This window comes from Vulpes vulpes, chromosome 5, assembly GCF_048418805.1.
Source record: "Vulpes vulpes isolate BD-2025 chromosome 5, VulVul3, whole genome shotgun sequence".
Taxonomy (NCBI): domain Eukaryota; kingdom Metazoa; phylum Chordata; class Mammalia; order Carnivora; family Canidae; genus Vulpes; species Vulpes vulpes.
This window is the reverse complement of record NC_132784.1, coordinates 127,252,562-127,273,068: the sequence shown is the minus strand read 5'-3', so window position 1 is coordinate 127,273,068 and position 20,507 is coordinate 127,252,562. Positions and strand designations below refer to the sequence as shown.

At 44.2% G+C, this 20,507-nt stretch overlaps 2 protein-coding genes across 4 annotated transcripts in view; both read right to left on the bottom strand.

Annotated features, from left to right (window-relative positions):
* Positions 1–3,459, bottom strand: part of HBP1 (HMG-box transcription factor 1) — a 28,077-nt gene extending 24,618 nt beyond the window's left edge. Inside the window, exons 1-2 of one of the 3 annotated variants that reach the window (XM_072759957.1) lie at positions 3,362–3,418; positions 1,592–1,690 (exon numbers count right to left, since the gene is read on the bottom strand). Coding sequence is in view for 1 of the 3 variants with exons in the window: in XM_025984028.2 (XP_025839813.1) it covers positions 3,362–3,376 (15 nt within the window). In the remaining 2 variants the exon portion in view is untranslated. Of the gene's footprint in view, positions 1–1,591; positions 1,691–3,361 lie in introns of all 3 variants that reach the window. The other 2 variants (XM_072759958.1, XM_025984028.2) reach the window with 2 other exon arrangements.
* Positions 3,460–10,603: 7,144 nt separating this feature from the next.
* The window catches only part of PRKAR2B (protein kinase cAMP-dependent type II regulatory subunit beta), a 90,574-nt gene continuing 80,670 nt past the window's right edge, over positions 10,604–20,507 (bottom strand). Inside the window, exons 7-11 of the mRNA XM_025984031.2 lie at positions 19,408–19,509; positions 17,234–17,308; positions 15,206–15,271; positions 14,946–15,084; positions 10,604–12,605 (exon numbers count right to left, since the gene is read on the bottom strand). Coding sequence (XP_025839816.2) covers positions 12,472–12,605; positions 14,946–15,084; positions 15,206–15,271; positions 17,234–17,308; positions 19,408–19,509 — 516 coding nt within the window. The 3' untranslated portion in view covers positions 10,604–12,471. The remainder of the gene's footprint in view (positions 12,606–14,945; positions 15,085–15,205; positions 15,272–17,233; positions 17,309–19,407; positions 19,510–20,507) is intronic.

Below are 20,507 nucleotides of genomic sequence, written 5' to 3'. Positions count from 1 at the left end.
AATCGAGTCCCACGTCGGGCTCCCTGCGTGGAACCTGCTTCTCCCTCTGCCTGTGTCTCTGCCTCTCTCTGTGTCTTTCATGAATAAAAAAATAGAATCTTAAAAAAAAAATTTCAAAACAGTTATCGCCCACTAACAAAACACCAAGTATCTGTTGAATCTGAATTCTATATGTGTACACCTCTCGCTGCTCAAGGCTATCAAAAGTCAGGTCTTGAGATAATGGAGGCAGTGCTTCTGCAAGCCTCCTGCGCAGTAAATGGGAGCCTAGACCTAAGTCAAAAGACAGGAGGTCCCCCTTGCTCGCCACGGAATAGGAGGCAGGCCACTTAACCTCGGCCTCTCAGCACCTGCACTTAATCTCACTGGGCTATTGGAATTAAATAAAATACATGATAACAAAATTCCAATCCCTGTATGAATGTAAATTTTTCTTCTCAAACTTTTCTCTATCAAACTACTTGGGGGAAGCAAGACCTCTGATACAGTAAAATATCAAAAGGGTCCATACTAAAAAACTCACCCCATATGCATTATGCCAATTAGACATTCATTTTGATAAACAAGCTCCTCTTTCAAGTATCTCCTGGTAGAGCTAACCCTATTGTTCATTGATGCTTTTGCATACTGCTTTGGTATTACAGGATTTGACATAGCTTGCCTTGTACTGGAGCTAACTCTGCAACTACACCAGGGATTCTCAAAAGGGAAGAGTAAAATTCTCCAACAGCTATGCTTTGAAATAGCATGCCCAATATTATAAATTTCTACTGGGTGGACATGGGCAGGCTCTATTGTCTTTGTTTTGCAACCTTTCATAAATAAACATCCACCAAATCTTAGAGGAGAGGCCCAGAAATAGCTAAATCTCCATGAATGGACAAGAAGGAAATTAGGTTTTACTAAATGCCTACCCACTACGTACAGATCATTTGACATACTTCCTCTAATGTCATAAAAACCTCAAAACAGGGGACAAAGTTATTCTTATGAATGAGGAAAACAGGACTCTGACAACTGAGTGTGACTATTTTATTTTTAAAGAGACAAAGGGCATAGAGCAACAGAGGTTAGACTCCTACTTTTAAGTGCGTGTTCTCCCTAAACCCTCAGCTTTCCACCCTCAAGGATATCGTGCAAAGGATTTCTAGATGTCCTTTCCTAATCCTGGAGGATTTCTTTACCAAGCTAAAATTGTTGGGGGGCGGGCGGGACAAAGAGAAGATAACATGCAATTAATTTACGTCTCTACCATGAGGAATTGAAATATTTAAAATGGATCACAGGGGATCCCTGGGTGGCTCAGTGATTTAGTGCCTGCCTTCGGCCCAGGACATGACCCTGGAGTCCTGGGATCGAGTCCCGCATCAGGCTCCCTGCATGGAGCCTGCTCCTCCCTCTGCCTGTGTCTCTGCCTCTCTCTCTCTCTCTCCCCGTGTCTCTCATGAATAAATAAATATTTTTAAAAAATAAAAATAAATAAAATGGATCACAGCAGTCGCCCCTTATCTGAGGTTTCCCTCTCCGTGGTTTCAGTTACCCAAAGTCAACCCAGTCTGGAAACAGTTAATCCTCCTCCTGACCTACCTACCGTCAGAAAGGTCAACAGCAGGCACGAAGTCACAACGCCTGGGTCACTCACCTCCCCTCATCTCACCACAGAGGCATTTTATCAGCTCCCATCACAAGGCTGCGTACAGGACAATAAGGTATTTTGAGAAGGACCACCTCACACTTTCATGACAGCATACTCTTGGTTCTATTTTATTATTAGTTATTATTGTTAATATCTAACTTAAAAACTTTATCCTAAGAAGAAGAGGAAAAAAAAAAAAAAACCCATAGCCTATATAGGGCTCAAAACTATGCCCGGTTTCAGGCATCCACAGGTCTGGGAAGAGATCCTCCACCTGTAAGCAAGGAGCGCTCAACTATGTAGCTTAACCCAGGAAACTGAACAAAGGGCCCTAACACCCGGTTAGCAAGCTCCAACAAAAGACAACAGCAGGGAGAGCAGGACAAAAAGAAAAAAGAAAAAAAAAGGCCAAGACCGAAATAGTAGGAATGCATTACCAGGGTAGATCATCACCACTAGTGAAACAACAGAAAAGTATTCGCAGACGTCAAGAACTATTCTAATTCTTAAAAGGTGACTTCAGTGCAAAAACCAAGGTTGGGAGCCCGAGCCTAGAGGGAAAGGGGCCCCGAGCCCTCGGTGGGGAAGGGCCGGCGCCCGCGCGGCCCGGGATGCGGCGAGGTCGGCCTGCGGGCGGGCTCCTCCAGGGACGCCTCTGGGGAAGGCTCCCCGGGCCGGGGCCGGGGCGGGGCCGGGGGGCGCGCCCCGCCCGAGCGAAGCCCCCGACGCCGCGCGGCGCGGAAGGAACCGCAGAGCCCGACCCGCGCCCGCCCGCGCCGGGATTCCTTTTTGTTTGGCTTCAAGGCGGCGGCGGCGGCGGCCGCGGCCGGGGGCGGGGCCAGCACGCGGCGGGGCGGGGCCAAGGCCGGGGGCGGGGCCAGGGCCGGGGGCGGGGCGAGCTCCGCGCAGGCCGCGCCCCCCGCCCGCGCCCCTCGCCGCTCCCCGCCGCCCCTCCCCCCGTCATGTGACCGCAGCCTGGACGCCAGGCTTGTTTTTCCCCTCGGCCCCGCCGCACCGCGCACGCGCCCCGGAGCCCATTCATTCGAAATGCGTAACAATGAGCCCCGGGGCCCAGCGGCTCGGCGAGCTCCCCCGGCCCGGCCCGGGCCCCCTCCCGGCGCCCAGCGGGGGCGGCGCCTCGCGGGGGGCCCCCCACCCACCCCCCGCCGGCCGCCCACCCGGGCCGGCCTCCGACCCTCCGCCCACACGCGCCGAGTTGAAGTCCAACTTTCCGGGCAGCCCCGGCGCCGCGTCGGCCCCTTCCCCCCCGCCCAGGCCCGCCCCGTCCCCGCGCACCCAGCCGGGCCACCCACCGCGCCACCCGGCCCCGAGCGCCGACCTCGCCGACTCCTCCCCGCCCCCGCCCCCGCCCCCGGGAGCCCCCTCGAGCCCCGCCGCCGCCCAGCCCGGGGGAGCTGGCGGGAGGCGCCGGCCCGGCGGGGTCGCCGCGGGGCAGCCCTCGGCGAGGAGGGGAGGGGGGAGCGCGGACCCGAGCTCCCCGGTCCCCTCGGGATCCCGCCCCTCCCTTCCCCACCCCCACCCCTTCCCGAACTGAAAGACAACAAACCCGCCGCGGAGTGCGGGCAGCCCCGGCGGGGCCCGCCCTGGACGCGACAACACCACCGGCGGCTCGCGTGCCCCCTCCCCGACTGACGGCGGCCTCTCCGGCGCGCCTCCCGGCTCCCGCCGCCGCTCTCACTCCTCCACCGAAACTTTCCTACTTACCAAACCCGTCGCCATTACCAAGTCTTTCAAGCTTCGTCTTCCCCCTCCCCTCAACCCCCCGGGGGCCGAGCCTCCTCCCAGCTCTTCCGCCCTCCTATTGGCCTACGGAACTGCCCTTCGGCGCCTCCCCTTTCCCATTGGGCGATCCCGTGGTCCGTCTCGGGAGGCGGGCTTGTATTGACTTTTGTGTTGTGTTCACTGGGGAAGGCGGCCTGTCAATCACAGGAGTGAGCGCTCCGGATTGGACTGCTGCCGAGACTCCGGGGACCCAAGCCAAACTTTGCCCCCGAAATGGATTGTGGGTTCGTAGTCTCGGCCTTGCTCTGTTCCGGGAAACCGCGGGCGCGAGGAACCGGTTGGACTACATATCCCAGAGGTGCGTGCGCCGCGCTGTCTTGATAGTAAACAAGAGTCATAGGGACACGTGTATCAGCTCGTTTGTTTTGGTGTCTGGGACAAAAGGGAGGGGGCGGAGGAAGGGAGTGTTTTAAAGCTTCGGCCTCTTCTCTTCCTCTGGGCCTCTCTTAGCCGTCGGAGAGCCCCAGGCTCTCGCAGCACCCATTTCGGGCCATAAACAGCCCGAGTCGCTCGCTGCTGGAAGTTTGGCAGGAGGCCAAGGTATTGTTTTAGTGCGAGGGGAAGGAGATGACTGCAAGCGGAAGCAGTGCAGCCTCACGGGGGACCAGTCACCCACAAATCAGAGCCCCGGGCTTGATGGGGATAATAAAGCCGGCGTTGGGCTCCAGTGGGAAGAACTAGAATTCCTTTATCCTCAGCCTTGCTTGGCCAGCCCCCCCCCTCCCCCTTGCACAGCAACTTGCCCCCTCCCATCGGTTCCCCCAAGATGTGCTGAACGCTGGCTCCGTGCCAGGCACTGAGAGGCTGGGGGATGAGCAGTAAGGGAAAAGTTCAGGGTCTGGAGAACTTACAAAGCTGTAAGTGGTTGGGGGTGGGGGGGGGGGTTGTAGACAATTAGTATTGCCTCAGACACCGAGGCAACTCCAAGCGGTCTTTTCCATATTGACGAGCTTGCCCCTTGGCTAAGGGAACAGGAGCACAACTTGTGACTTAAACTGAATTAGTGAATCGTGGTCCAGGCGTCCCTGGTGAGTTTTTGTCCACCGGTGTTCCCCTCCAGACGTCTTGCCAGTGATGAAGAGACAAGAATGTCTTGCCACTTCGTTGCCACCAGGAGTTCCTCCTTAGGTTACTTATTAGTAACCTCTGACTCATCAGAGGAGGGCGGCTTCCCGGCTTTACAGGTCCCTTCCCTTTAAACGCGGCTTCCATCAGTCCTCCGAGTCTGTAATTGATGTTTTTACCATTCACATTACGGAGGCATCATTAAGCTTTTCTCCTTTGAACCTGTAATGCTTAATCATTTAAGCTATGCTTCGGGTTTTATATCTTTACATCACCATATGTGTGCTGAAAATTAAGAGGAAATCGTACATTAGTTAGAAATCTATAGTCAAGCGACTGAAAAGACTCTAACCATGGCTGATTATTCCTGTAACACACACACACACACACACACACACACGTACATCTCTTGAATTTTTAAATCTCCCCGAAAGCCACACAACAAATCAAATCCCAAATAACCTCGTGGGTTCAAACAGTTTGCCTCCTCTTTTTGGACCAAAGATTTATTTTCTTGTATTCACAGATAGTAACATTGTATTTTTTTTTTCCTAAAAATAATTGAGGGCGAACAAAATGCCTGAATTTTTCACTGAGGGAAAAGGACAGGATTTGAATTTATTATCTCTCAGAGATTAAAAGAGGGATCCAAAAAAGAAACTGGACTGTGACTCTGTTATTTTGCCTTCCTTTTTTTTTTTCCTTATAGAGGAGGATTGCTGTGCTGCCTCTCCAGTGTTTAATTTTTTGACAAAAAGAAAAAATTGTGGAATTTACCTAATCATTTAAAATAAAATTTGAAATATTTATCTTACTCCCTCCAGAGAACTGATATCCTTTCCTTTCCCCCCCCCCCAAAAAATGGGCTCTCAAGCCACTCCTTTGCCTATTCATTGTGTAAACCGTAAACTGTGAGGCCTGCTTTTAGCTGAACCTTACCTTACTTATTTGTGTAGGCTCCACACCCAACCCAAGGCTTGAACTCATGACCCTGATATCATGACCTGAGTTGAAGAGTCAGATGTTTAACTGACTGAGCGACCCAGGTGTCCCTGAACCTTGCCTTAATTTTAAAGGGTTTTCTATCTGAAAGTTCTTACTAAAAGCCTTACTGGAGATGTTTTCATTGGTGGACACTATGATGGGAAGAATAATTTCAGCTTCAGATGAAGATTTTTCACATTATTATAACTATCTTTTAATAGCCCTCTGGGCGTCTCTTAGCCCTCGGAGAACCCCAGGCTCCCGCAGCACCCATTTTGGGCCATAAACAGTCCGAGTTGCTTCCTGCGACTATTATTTGTCGACCACTTGCTAATTGATAAGGCTATGAAGATATAAAGTATTTTCACATACTTTTATTTTTGTCTAAGTCACTGAGTAAAATCCTGACATTTCAGTCACAACTGTTTAAGTATCAGTATTGGAATCTCTACATCTTTAAGGTGGACAATTAGTCCTGTCTTTTGACTTTCCTGGGAAGCTATTAGTACCTCATGTATATTTAACAGGTGTATCATCCTCATTAATTCTTGGGTGACTGACAAAACCAGCCAACTCATAGCCCAGAGCAAAGATCAAAGTGAAAAACCAGTAAGATCTCCTTGAAAATCTTTATGTATGTAAATTCTGCTCTCTCACTGAGACAGATATAATTAAGAACTCATAAACACAGAAACTTCTGTTTGTTTTTTTAACTTCTGTTTTCATAAAGAAACAAGAAGTACTGATTTGTTAAAGGTAGTTTAAAAAAAAAAAAGGTAAATCCTACTTGGAGGGTAAAATTAAACAACAAATTTGCCTCAATTCCAATACATCTGGCACACCAATGACTACTTCGTTGACTGAGATTGAGTTCAAGCACATGGCATTGCTTACATATTGAGACTATCGCTGTTCAGATCGTTAAAAAGGAAATGAATTGACTCAAATCAAGTACACATCTTCCTCGACTTACAATGGGGTTATGTCCAATAAACCCATCATCAGTTGAAAATATCATTAAGTGGAAAATGCATTTAACACACCCGACCTGTGGAACATCAGAGCTCAGCAGAGCCTACGTTGCATCATGCTCAGAACACTTAGATTAGCTGACAGTTGGGCAAAAATCCTCTAATACAAAGTCTATTTTATAATAAAGGGTAGAATGTCTCATGTAACGTATCAAACACTCTCCTGAAAGTGAAAACTAGAATGGCTGTAAGTGTTTGGGCTGTTGACCCTCAGGCTCACATGGCTGATGGGAGCTGTGGCCGGCTGCCCTGCCCAGCTTCCTGCGAGAAGATTGTCCGCCTGGGAAAAAATCAAAATTCAAAATACGGTTTCTACTGAAAGCACATTGCTTTTGCATCATTGTAGAGTCGAAAAATTGTGAGTTGAACCATTCTAAGCTGGGGACTATCCGTACTAAAACCAGGAAATGGGACACATGTATGGTCTAAAGTAGTGCCTAGACTCTTCAGATAGCCTCTCTCGGTACATTATCAAAATCTTACAAATATCTTTCCATGTATGCACTATACTTTTAAAATAAATTAATTTTATAATTAATTCCAAGTACTCAGGTATACTCAAGTTGTAAGGGAGTATATGCCTGGGAGCTAATGACGAGTGCCATTTTAGAAATGAGTAACACGTTTGTTGTAATTTGTGATTCTACTACAAGTTTAAGTTTTACTCAGGTGACCATAAAGCAAGACCTTTCTTCAGTGGTTGCTATGTTGGGTGTCTTAACACCATCACCTTTAGGAGGAAGAACCAAGGGGAAGAGGAGGAAAAAAGGAGGATGTGGTGGTTGGGGGGGGGGGCGCCTGGCTGGCTCAGTTGGTGAACCATGTGACTCTTGATCTTGGGTTGTGGGTTCGAGCCCCATGTTGGGTGTAGGACTACTTGTGGGTGCGTATTGGTGGTATGTCGATGCCATTGGGGGAGAACAGACTTGGGGACTGAAAGAAGGGGAAAGGATGGGTTCAACTTTAGATCGTGAGGTTTCCGTGCAAGGAAGAAGTTTAGGTACAGAGTTCTTAAATGCGGCTGAAACTATGTGGGGTTTAGGAGATCCAAGTGGGGAGAAATAAACTGGGTGTCCTAAGGACTCGGAGGGGTCGATGCTTTGTGGCCTCACTTGCCCTCAAAAATTTTTTTAAGTTGCCCAACTTGGTATTCATGAAAATGTGAGCATTTAGAGAAGGCAACACAAATTTTGACTTAATCCTACTCCCTATTTGTAAAATTCCACAATAATAAGGTTTTCATCTTTCAATGTCTTTATGTCTTTTATTACAAGTTTTCTAGAATAGAGCATTCCTGTTATCTGAACCATGTAACACAAACTCCCACATATTTTCTCCCCATGTCTGTTATTCTAGGCCCTTATCTACTATTTTCTTTCAGCTGCCGGTCAAAAGTACCCCATTTTAGAGGCGAGTCTGATAAAAAGCAATTAAAACCACAGGGATAAGACGTGCACAGCTCTTGTCACACTATGCTCCACTTAGTATTTTGCTTCCACTGGCCAACCCCCAACCTCCCCCCTGCCTCCACCTCCTGTGCATCTTTCCGTCTGGGCCCTCAGTGTACAAGTCTGCTCAACAAATGAAGGAGGAGCTGGGAGGAAATGAGCAGCGTGCTCTGCCTTACGAGAATAGTCATCATGGGCTGCTGTGTGTCCGGTGCTGCTGGACACACGCAAACAGGCTTCCAATCCACTTGCACGCCCTCAAGTCCCACAGCTTATCACAAGGTGCCGGGAGAGTAAAAATGTGGAAGCTCATTTAAGTTCAGCTAATTTAAGGACCACGCACATGCAAAAATTGCCAAAAGATGTGTTGATACCGAGCACCTCTTCTAAAATAATCAAACGTGTCATTTACACATGCCGTGTGTGTAGGTGTCAAGAATATAGTCACTATTGTAAAGCAGTGGCCCCGAGGAGGCAGAGGGGGTCTCGGGAGACAGCTGGTCCTCTTGCTCCTCAGCAGGACCTGGGTCGGTTTCCAATTAGGACAAAGATGGAAAATGAGCGATGGGAAGCAACTTTATGAGATTTCTGACTGGTCGTATTTACTGTTCATACACTCATTCACTCACTGTAACCTTTTTTTTTTTTAATGTTAAGCAGAAAACATTCAGGGTTTCCCTTCTGGGTGGTCATGGGCGGGAGCTAAGGCTGCTTTGGTCATTTGAGTCCATTGCCAGCTCACACTTAAAACTTTCCCTGGTCCCCTGGAAAAGAGCTCATTTGGTTTTTTTTTTTTTTTTTTTTTTTTTTTGCAGTTGAGAGTAAAAATCCACTTACTGTAACATCTCAATTACTATCAATACCAACAAAAAGTTTCATATATATATACATCTTGCACTACGTTTTGGGTTTTTTTTGTGTGTGTGTGGGGTAGGGTGGCAAGGGTCAGGCTGTGGTTAAATCTGGGGTTAACCACCTACCTAATACGTGTCCTTTCATCTTTATGATCTTTATGGTGCAGTTACTTCCACAGCATGCTTCATCCCATCTTCCCAAAAGTAAACGTTACACCCATCTTCAGGATTTCTTGGGCAATTTTAGATTTATAGATTTAAAGCGTAAAAAGGGACTGAAAGGCCCAGATCTATTGGTCAAATAAAAGTTTTCCTCTCGAGAGTCTTCCTCTGCACTGCTTGACACCTTTTCTCAATAGGCTCAATATGGGAAAAAACAGGGAGCCAAGAACTGCGCGGGGAAACCGAGAGCTCGCAGGTGCCTGGAGTTTGCCACCTGCTCACCACGTGAGTGATCTAAGTGATGGGGCGAAGTCCCCGCTTCTCACTCCCACAGACTGAATTGATCTGAGCCCCCACAGTTCTTCTTGGGAGCACAAGCCCTCTTCCAGTCCCTGGTAAAAACTTTCCTGTTTATGTTTCCATGATTCGTTATACCGTTAAGGTTTGTGTGTGTGTGTGTGTGTGGTTTTTTTTTTTTTTTTTAAGTACCTGGTAAGACTAACAACTATACAGTTTCAGTTGCTCAACCAGTTTTGCTGCCTTTAAAAATATCCTGAACAGGTAAGGTTGTCTCAACTCCTCTTCCGATCTGTTTTGGTCACAGTTCTGATACTTCTGATACTGGGGCAGTACTTCACAGTCTCAATCTCAGACGCCAGCCTTCCTTGTCCTCCTGTGTCTCCCTTATGTGTTAATAATCCCATTGCCCCCTTAGGTATTCACATTTTATTTAGATGTTAGAATTCCTTCTTCGGTTATTTAACCAAGCCGTGGCTTATCCAGATGTATTACTTGCCCCTCCGGGCTTACACATGACCAGTTTTAAGAATGCCATAGGTCACGGAGTCCTTGTTGTAAACATAACATTGCTTCAGAATACTGGGAAAATTCGATCAGTGTCTTCAAGATGCATTAGGAAGGAAAAGGCCTCGGCACTTAATCTTACATATTTCAGTCCAACTCAGGTCCCTTACTTCATGTCTCATGCCTCCCTTACAACATTTCTCCCCATTTTAAATGGCCTGCCAACTTCTAACAGTAAGCCAAATCCCCCACAGGTGTCACAAGTAGTGCCTGTTACAATACACGCAGCAAGCCCTACTTCATGATGACATGCAGGACACACACTTCTAGAAAACGAGGAGAAGCACTTGTGTTACTAGAATGTTCTTCCAGAATAATTTGTAGCTACACATAATATATCCTTGAATGAAATTTCAACAGAGGATTTCCCAAGAGTAAAGAATCTTGATTTGTGGCTGAATGATAACATCCACATCCACAAGTCAAACTTGAGGTGTTTTAATTAGACACTTTAACATGTCACTTCCCCCCTGATTAGCCACATTTCTTTAGCAGACCTAAACGGCCAAATTAGTCTGCAGCACACTACAACTGTTTAAATCACATATGACTAATAGTTAAAATCTGTAAATACCTATTGCCATAAAGAACTGTACTTTCTTGTTGCGTTATGCCCAGGAGGCAGCTCTCACATGGGCCACCTCCCTGTCCTGCTTCTCACATAGTACAATATGCGCTACAGAGGTCCTAGTAAAGAAATAAGTGAAACAAAACAAAACAAAACCAAAAACAAACAAACAAAAAAAACCCCCAAACTTCATTAAAAACATTTTATTATAAAAGTGTGCTTTATTATAAGGTAAATTTAAATATAACCAACAATACTGAAAATAATGTAACTGGCATTTACAGCCTTGGTCAGAGTTCTTTATTAAACAGGCATTTGTCTGCTATTCCATGAATAGTTAACAATCAGCTGATGCAACAAGATCTCTTAAAAAAAGTGGATAAAGAATACAGAATAATGATCCAGGAATCTGGGGATTCGTCGTGTTTTTTTCTTGTTTAACAGACCTGGCTTTTAAAATAAAATCTGAAATAGAAAACAAGTCATCATCTTGTTGTAAGCTCTCTTCCTACAAGAAAGTTTGCAAAATTGTTAAACAGTGTTCTAAAACGTGGCTAAGTTATACTTTACATACTTTTTATATGTACATTATTTGAGGAACACATTTTAACCATATTTTCATTATATATGTAAGACCATAAACGTTCTCTAGTAACATCATACTATAATGGCCACAGAATATTTTTCCCCAGGTATACATTTCCTTAAAACTTGTTTCCCAAAATGAAATTAATCATTTAAGAGTGAACTACTGGTTCAAATTAACCTCTCCAGACACTGGGGTCATATGGGCCTAGAAATCACGTGAAGAATAATACTGCTTTGGTCGAATGTAATTCATCCTGTGTGTCAGAACAGTAAGCACATTAATTATCAATGAAAAATCTATTAAGCTCATCCTGCACTTTTGAGTCCTACATTAATGCAAATGGCAAGGCCTAATGGTACATTGGGACAGGACAGAAATTCCTTTTATCTTTACGTATGGTTTTGCTTATAAAAGTTTATTTCTGCCACCCGAAAGAAAACCCATGGGAGATGTCTGCAAAGGATCATATTATGTACACCTAGTAAAGAACAGACAAATATGCTGTGTGTGGATAAGGACCCCAAAATATTTTTGGTATAGGAGAGGTGGTTTTTTCTTTTCTTTTCTTTTTTTTTTTTTTTTCTTTTTTAGCATATGTAAGATCTCCGGCTTCTAGAAGACAAGTTTATATAGCACTTTAAAAACCATTTGTTACATTAAATGTTGAACTCAAACTTTTAAAGAGTATAGAGAACTACAAAATGGAAAAAGGAAGCAGATATACACTTTATGAGGAAATTGTGTTAATGATAATGATCTCTCCTCTAAAAAAGGACTCTTCCCTATTATCATAATGACCACACTGCCCGTCCTTAAAACCACTGGTCGCTGACATTATGCCAAAGAAGTCAAAATGTACTTTATTGCAAAAATATAAAAGGTTGGAAAATTGCATATGATGTGTTCTATCATTTCACCATAGCCCAAGGCCAGCACAGAACTTATCAAGCCAGAAAAACTTGAGAAAACAAAAATGATTAAAACTGTACTTACTATATATAGTGAGAGTTGTAAAAAGAATGTGATGCCATGCTGTCCAGCATGATTCACTGCCAATTCCCTTTTACATGGGCATAGTCACTAACACAAGCAATCCGAGGAAGTCCAAATGAACACAAATCGCCCATGGCAGCGTCCTTGAATTATCTTCTTACACACAGATACTTTCAATATATTACAATCATTTGAATAAACCTTTCACTCAAATTGTAATTTTGTGGAGTACAAAGTCATTTATTTCATCAGTATGTCAATATTTCTTTGATCTACTCTTTAGAAAGTGATGGTAAAGCCTATTGAGTATTAAATCACTACTGTTTACAGATACATTGTAAATGTAAAAAAAAAAAAAAAAGGGAAAAAACCTGAAATCACAGAAAATGCTTGGCATCTACACAAACACATTCTCAGTGGACTAACCACTACTGTGTAATTTTGTCACTACAGGTCTTGTTCCAGACTTTTGCTTCATGCAGTGGGTTCAACAATATCCATGTTAGTTCCAAACAGGGCAACTAATTGTTCTTCATAGGTGGCAATGTTCCTTTTCATAATTTCCATGCAAGGTCCCAAAAGCCTTTCAAATGCCTGCACATCCATGGCTAAGAAAAGGCAAGAATAAAAGAAAAATACATGAATTTAACATTCTTTGGAAATCTGAAAAATTCTGAAGTCACTTATGATGCCCATTCTGCATTGTGTTAATGCACTGGTACTTTCAGACATGTATCAAGTGCGAGAAAAGGGCATAAGGATAAAAATGTTCCACTTGAAAAAGTCAACAGCCAGTGATTGTGCAATGCTAGGTTGGGTGGGAGGCTCCTGGTCTACAGTAAGAAAAAAATGGGCTGTTATGGGCAAGGGTCTTGGAATTTGAAAAAATAAATTTGTTTTGATGTCACCACTTCAGTAATATGAACTCCTTAAAGGGGGCAAGGGATTTTTCTTTTTCCTCTACTGTCTTCCCCTCTCGGGGTTTACAATGCTATGCTGTGAAGACCCAGTGTTACCTTTTATAATGATTACTCTCACCCTATTGTCCGGTCAGTTCAAAGTGGTGGCCAAAAGGCTGTTGTCCGCTTGTAAGTATATGCCGTGTGTCACTTTCCTTGCCTGTCTCATGCATTTTTAAAAACTCAATGTGTAATATACACATGGGAAATATGATCCCACTCTTCTACTATAGAAATAAAAATTTAAAAAAAAAATTTTTTTGCCTTTCATATTTGCAAAGGTACAAAAGACAAAGTTTGTAAGAATAGAGGAAGTGGACTTTCCTGCACTGCTGGTAGCATGTAAATTAGGACGGACCAAGAGAGCTGGCGGTTTACCTTGAACACCACAGAAAGAAAGCATACTCCTGAGAACATTTCTAAGGGAAAATCCTATATGTGGAAAAGTAGTCTGTGCACACAGGCATGAAACTCCTCACCCCAAAATACGGAGCCAGAACCCCCAACATACTTGCCACTGGGAGATGGAGATGACTAACTTATGTGTATACACATAATACAATGTTACAATTTGATAAAATGAGAAATAAAATGAGCAAGTGCCTAATAAGCTACAGTGAATGAAAAAACCAGTTGACAAAACGTTAAAACCAGAAAACTCATGCAAAGAAAGATGAGAAGGAATTATAACAAGATGTGTTAATCACCGGGTGGTGGTGGTATGAGTGACTCCTTAGATTTTCCTAACCTCATCTGTATTTCTCAGATTTCCTTTAATGTGACTCAATTTGGTATAGAAAAAAAAAATTTTTTTAAGATTTTATTTATTCATGGAAGACACAGAAAGAGAGAGAGGCCGAGACCCAGGCAGAGGGAGAAGCAGGCTCCACACAGGGAGCCCGACGTGGGACTCGATCCCGGGTCTCCAGGATCACACCCTGGGCTGAAGGCGGCGCTAAACCGCTGAGCCACCCAGGCTGCCCAGTATAAGAAAAAATTAATGGGGTTTCACTCACTTTACCTTTACTCTTACTCCTGTCTGTACTCAGGAAAATCACCTATCAGTTTCTACCTACCACCTCTTTCCTCCAAGTATAACACTTGATTAATATTATACTTACTGAAAAGCCTTTTCAAAAGTGACTTCTCAAAGAAGTTAATTCTGAAGAAGCCTGCAGATCTGAGGAAGCTCAGTTTATTCTACTGAACCGTGGGCAAGAGCACAGAGTGGCCAATTACTGTGGAATCAATTTTCCTACAATATCCGTCTACATCAATTCCTGAATTCCATTTTTCACTGTTAAAGTGAAGTTTTCTCCTACGTCAGATCTCATACAGACAGAGGTCTTCCGGCTGAAGGGGGCATTTGTACTGCGCAGAATGAACTGCTGAACAACAGAGAAAACCGTACTGCGCTCTGACAAAGCCGAACGTTTGTCTCCTAGGACGAGGATGAGGAAGTATTTCCGCAGACCTTCCGGCTCTGCCCACAGACCTGGATGTACACAATCAAAATACTGTTCTAGCTTGCTTTTTTTAAGGAACACAAACTTTACTGGAAAGATTAGACCTAGAAGTCCACAGTCAGAATCTTCCAGGGTGCCTGGCTGGCTCAGTCGGTTAAGTGTCTGGTTCCGGCTCAGGTCATGATCTCAGGGTCCTGGGATCGAGTCCTACCTTGGGCTCCCTGCTCAGCGGGCAGCCTGCTTCTCCCCCTCCCTTTGCCTGCAGTTCCCCCTGCTTGTGCCCTGTGTCAAATAAAATCTTAAAAAAAAAAAATGTCCTTTCACACCTGTACAGAGGAACAAAATAGGCATGTGACAATTTGTAAAGAAAAAAACTAAAGGTTCCCACAAATGGATTCTAATGAACCCTAACCTTGTTCTCTTTTGTGGGGACCATAGAACTTGGGAACCCGGTGAGACCATCAGTACAGTCACACGAACACACCACATGCAGGACAGGCACGTCCCCTGCTCTGACTCCTACCTAAACATTTGACAGTCCCGATGGCGTGTGCGGAAGCTGCTCGAGGTTTGTTAGTGACCAGAGCCAGTTCTCCGAAGTACTGTCCCCGGGAACACCGAGCGATTTCCACGGCGCCGTCCTCTTCCACCTCTGACTTCCCCTGACAAGGTAAGCAAGAGTATGAGCCTTCACTCTGCTTACGAAAACCCAGTAACCCTAGTGTAAGCATCGAAAGGAAAGGCATCACTAACGTGGAGTCTTAGGGCTGGGCAAACACTTACCTTCCTTTTCATAGTGATTTTCACTTCGCCAGATTCTACGATGAAAAAAGAATCCGCCAAGTCTCCCTGTAAGATAGAAACCAAAGCAGAGGGCAGAAATGCAGACTTAGCTGACAGCACTCTCGTTGCCTCTCGTAGCCCTGAGATCAGTCCGGCTCCCCCGTATGGACCCTCTGCCCGAAAAGTGAAGCCCACCCCCCCACAGGAACAAACTATCTCACCGTCTACACTGAGAGGCTGTGATCAATGATTACATAGTCGCGAGCTCATCTATAAAATTGTTTGAAATAATAACAACTCTCCCATGGCACTTCTTGCTAAAACTAGCCAAGAAAATATGACAAATACAGAGGTAAGAATTGTGCCCCAAGCCTGGGTGGCAGCGTACATAGTCAGGAACGGAGTGCCAGGTCCCAGCACAGCCCCTGCCCTGCCAGCTGATCCCGTGCTCCTCGAGAAGCACTCGGATGGGTACCCCGTGTCCCTCTGATAGCAAGCATCAGCACGGGCGCCCACAGAGGAGAAAACCACCAGCCTTGACATTGTTACAGATGTCCCACTCCACCTCGGGGCCTCAGAAAGGCTTCTGAAAGCCTTTCTAACTACATCCCTTCTTTCAGGTACATTAATAGAGGTATACATGACATTCCCTTCTTTTTGTTTTTTGGGTGAACTCTGATTTGATTCCCAATGATGCCTTCTGAATTAAATAGTACAGGACAGATGATAGCAGATACTGACTTTTTGGGAGTCTCTCAAAGCAATTCTAGAGAAACTTGGGTATTCTAAAACTCTTTAGTACATATAATTCAGGAAACACAGTATCAGATTACATCACAAAAATGTGGACTGTAGATTTAATGTAATGTATGTTTATAAATGATTAAAAGACAAGTAATACCTAAAAAGACTATAATCTCTTATCTTTATATCATAAGAGCTTCCTGTTAGATTTTTAAGTGTTTAAAATCATAACAAGACTACTGACTGTAATTTTTTCTTTCAGATTTTATTTTTAAATAATCTCTACACCCACTATGGGCTTGAACTCACAACCCCAAGATCAAGAGTCACACACTCTAATGACCAAGTCAGCCAAGCGCCCGATAATTTTGTTTTCAAAACGTGCTCTAAATGCATGTTAAAATGGCAAAATTGGGCTGGTGGGTTGTGCCCACTGAGCCACCCAGGGGCCCCCACCCATTGCTTCAAAACTGTAGTTAAGAAATCCAGGCTCGGGATCCCTGGGTGGCGCAGCGGTTTGGCACCTGCCTTTGGCCCAGGGCGTGATTCTGGAGACCCAGGATCGAATCCCACGTTGGGCTTCCGGTGCATGGAGCCTGCTTCTCCCTCTGCCTATGTCTCTGCCTCTCTCTCTCTCTGTGACTATCATAAATAAATAAAAATTAAAAAAAAAAAAAAAAAGAAATCCAGGCTCGATCATCTGTCTGCTTTATCTGTCAACTTCGACTAACTTCATAAATCCTACTTCTTGGCAGCCCTGTTGTAACCAAGGTGTGTAGTCCTACCCTTTCCAACTGGGGTCCCAAAGAAGCATCGGGTTAAACAGCATGTTGGCCCCCATCTCGTGCCTGGAAGCTGACACAGTACACGCTGCTTGTGGATTAATTTTATCAGGGGAGTAGTCCCAGGAGGCTTCATCCTGAACTGATCAGACCAAACTGCAGTAACTCCCAGCACATCTTCTGGGTCCTTATTACACCTCAAGGAACACTTGCCTGATTGTTGACAACATCTTATTGTAGATACATTTGAATTTCATGTGCCAATAAAAAATTATCCTGAAATACATCTGCTGACTTAATACATGATCATCAGTTCATTATATAAAGAAAATATTCAAATAACTTAATGGCTGTAAATTAAACCACTTTCAACAGGTCCTTGGGTGGAATATTCATTTAATCCGCACTGCATACTAGTTCTAGACACACATGAAAAATGTATCAAGACTTGTGGTAAGAACGGGCCGTAACCCGGAGCTGAAGCCCCTATACAGCACTATACCTGAGCAATGATTTGTTCCCCGTCGTTGTATACTTTGGTGCCTATCACATCTACCACTTTCAGGCGCTCAGAAACCTACAAAGGAAAAAAAAATAGCATTAAACAGACTAAATGGGTATCTTATCTATTTTGCAAGTTAAAGACCGGCAGCCCATAGGCCAAATCAAAGGAGCAGTGTGTGCTTTGTGCATGTGTGTCGTGTTAAGGAACTGCCACCATTTGAAAATCGATTTCTCACAAAAAATCTGAATTCTCAGCTTCTCTCGAAAAATCAGGAGACTCAGCGACACTCAGGCCACATTAATGGCACATGGTGACAACAGGCTGTGGGGACCAGCAACAGTTCTTTGGCTGCAGCACATGGTCAGCCGACGTCCCATCCTGGCTTTGTCTTCTCCTGTACGTTAGGATTTCCAGCCCCCGATCGACTTTCATTTAAAAGAGACGCTGCTAGTCATGATCAGCTGCCTCATACGCATTCTGTAATGTGGCCAAAACCTCTACCGGGCGTGTACCAACAACCCAACAAATTTCAATAGATGAGTCAGTACTAATCCCAAGGCTTCTGGCCAAGCTGCAGTAAGATGGGGAAGACGGGGGTAGGAGATCTGGAGGCGCTAGGTTAGAGATGTCATCAGACACCTGAGAGCAGATGTCAACTATGCGGTTGGATAAATGCGCCTGCCATGGGGGGGTGGGGGGGTGGAGGAGAGGGACCTTGCCTGGCGATATCAATTTTAGGAGGCATCAATATATAAACGATATTTAAAGCCAGGGGATTTGACAAGTTCACCAAGTGAATAAGTGTAGCCTGAAAACAGAAGAGACCCCGAATGTCAATCTGAAGAAGAAGAGGACTAAACAGTAAAGTTGACTGTGAAGGAAAAGATACACTGTGTTTGGACAAACTAGTGCTACTGCCTACATTTCTACCATAGCTTGAAGCCTGCTTTAAATTTATTTTTTTAAGTTTTTATTTAAATCCTAGTTCACAAATCAATCAAATCCAACACTTGCATACAACACCTGGCACTCATCGCAGCAATGCCTTCCTCAACCCCCATCACCAGGTGCTTCCCCCTCCCCTCTCTCCTCCTCCCCCCTGGTAACCACCAGTCTGTCCCCTATAGTTAAGAATCTGTTTTTTCTTTTTTTTTTTTTCTTTTTTTTTAATTTTTTTTATTTATTTATGATAGTCACAGAGAGAGAGAGAGAGAGAGGCAGAGACACAGGCAGAGGGAGAAGCAGGCTCCATGCACCGGGAGCCCGATGTGGGATTCGATCCCGGGTCTCCAGGATCGCGCCCTGGGCCAAAGGCAGGCGCCAAACCGCTGCGCCACCCAGGGATCCCCATGTTTTTTCTTTTTTTAATCTGTTTCTTGGTTTGCCTCTCTCACTTTATTTTCCCTCAGCTCATCTGTTTTGTTTAAATGTTACATGAGTGAAATCATATGCTATTTGTCTTTCTCTTAGTTCGCTTAGCATTATACTCTCAGGCTTCATCCACGTCGTAAATGGCAAGAGTTCATTTTTTTTTATGGCTGAGTAATATAGTAATATTCTGTTGTACATGTATTTCCCACCTCTTCGTTATGATTCATTGGTCGATGGACATGTGGGCTGTGTCCGTAATTTGGCTCTTGTAGATAATGCTGCTACAAATGTTGGGATGTGTATATTCCTTTGAATTAGTATTTTTGTATTCTTTGAGTAAACATCTATTAAGTCTGCTTTTAAATAAAGACCACATATATGTCTGTCGTAGGCACTCATACAAGTCTACTGTAAAACAAAGCAAAACAAAACGCCTGTAGCTACAGGCAGTAAAAGAAATACTGTGTTACACAAACACCATAATTTAATCTTTTCAACTAAAAATATGCGTAAATTTTTATTCAAAGAAACTTTACTACAGGGACACCTAGGTGACTTGGCGGTTTGGCACCTGCCTTCCGCCCAGGACGTGATCCTGGAGACCCAGGATCGAGTCCCACATCGGGCTCCCTGCATGGAGCCTGCTTCTCCCTCTGCCTGTGTCTCTGCCTCTCTCTCTCTCTGTATATCTCATGAATAAATAAAATATTAAAAAAAAGAAACTTTACTACAGTACTAAGTGTTCTAAATGAAACAAACTTTTTAAGCAAGATAAAACAAAAGCATAAACATATACTTACTTCCAAAGATTTAAGGAATGGCAGTGACTCGATAAAGCTTTCATACATTTTTCTCTTTTTGGCATTATTTTTTACAATTATTCTCCTGAAGGTTACCCTGTCCTAAAGGCAGAAGAGCAGATACAAAGACAGTTAAGAGGTAGATTTTATTAGGAAAAAAAGTTTGAAGAGACTGTTTCATTTTATTCCCTGTAAGGAACAAACAATAACTGAAGATTTTGAAATAAAAGGTTAACGTTATTAAACTTTTTTCAGATTTTTTCACTTCTTCAAGCATAAAATATAACCCATATAAAATATTACTTTCTTTTTCTTTTTCTTTTTTTTTAAAGCAGTTTACTTTTATTCAGAACAGATCTGGCCAAGGTGTAATTGGGATAAGCCCACAAGGTGGTGCCATTGCACCATTAAAAAAAAAAGGCATTCGCCCCGGTTTTTGTTTTCCTCCAGCTTTATAGAGATATAACTGATCTATAATATTGTGTGAGCTTAAGGTATACAATGTGGGGCTTTGAAACACTTATATACTGTGAAATGATGATCACAATAGGGTGGGTTAATACTGGTATCACCTCACACAATTGCCTTTTCTTTTTTGCAATGAGAACATTTAAGACTTAGCTCCATTAAGCAGCATTCAAGTATACCATACAATGTTAACTCTAATTACCAAGCTGTTTATTCAATCCCCAGAACTCATTCACCTGGTAATGGGAAGCCTGCACCCTTTGACCAACATCTCCCCATTTCTCCCGACCCTCGGCCCCTGAAGCCACCACGGTACTCAGCGTCTCTGAGTTTGGACTAGCACAGGTCTTCTCCTGTGGATGATGGCCCGAGAGTGTCACAAGACGTCAGTGGACATGACCAGCATTTTTTAAAACTGGGTTATAACTGACCTATAACACTATATCAGTTTAGGGTGTATAATATAACGATTTAGTATTCATATATATTGAGAAATGATCACCACCATAAATGTAGTTAAACACTTCAATCACCATACAGAGTTACAAGTGCTGGGAACTTTTAGGATCTACAACTTTCAAATATACTATGCAGTATTATTAACGACAGTGGCCATGGTGGACAAGACATCC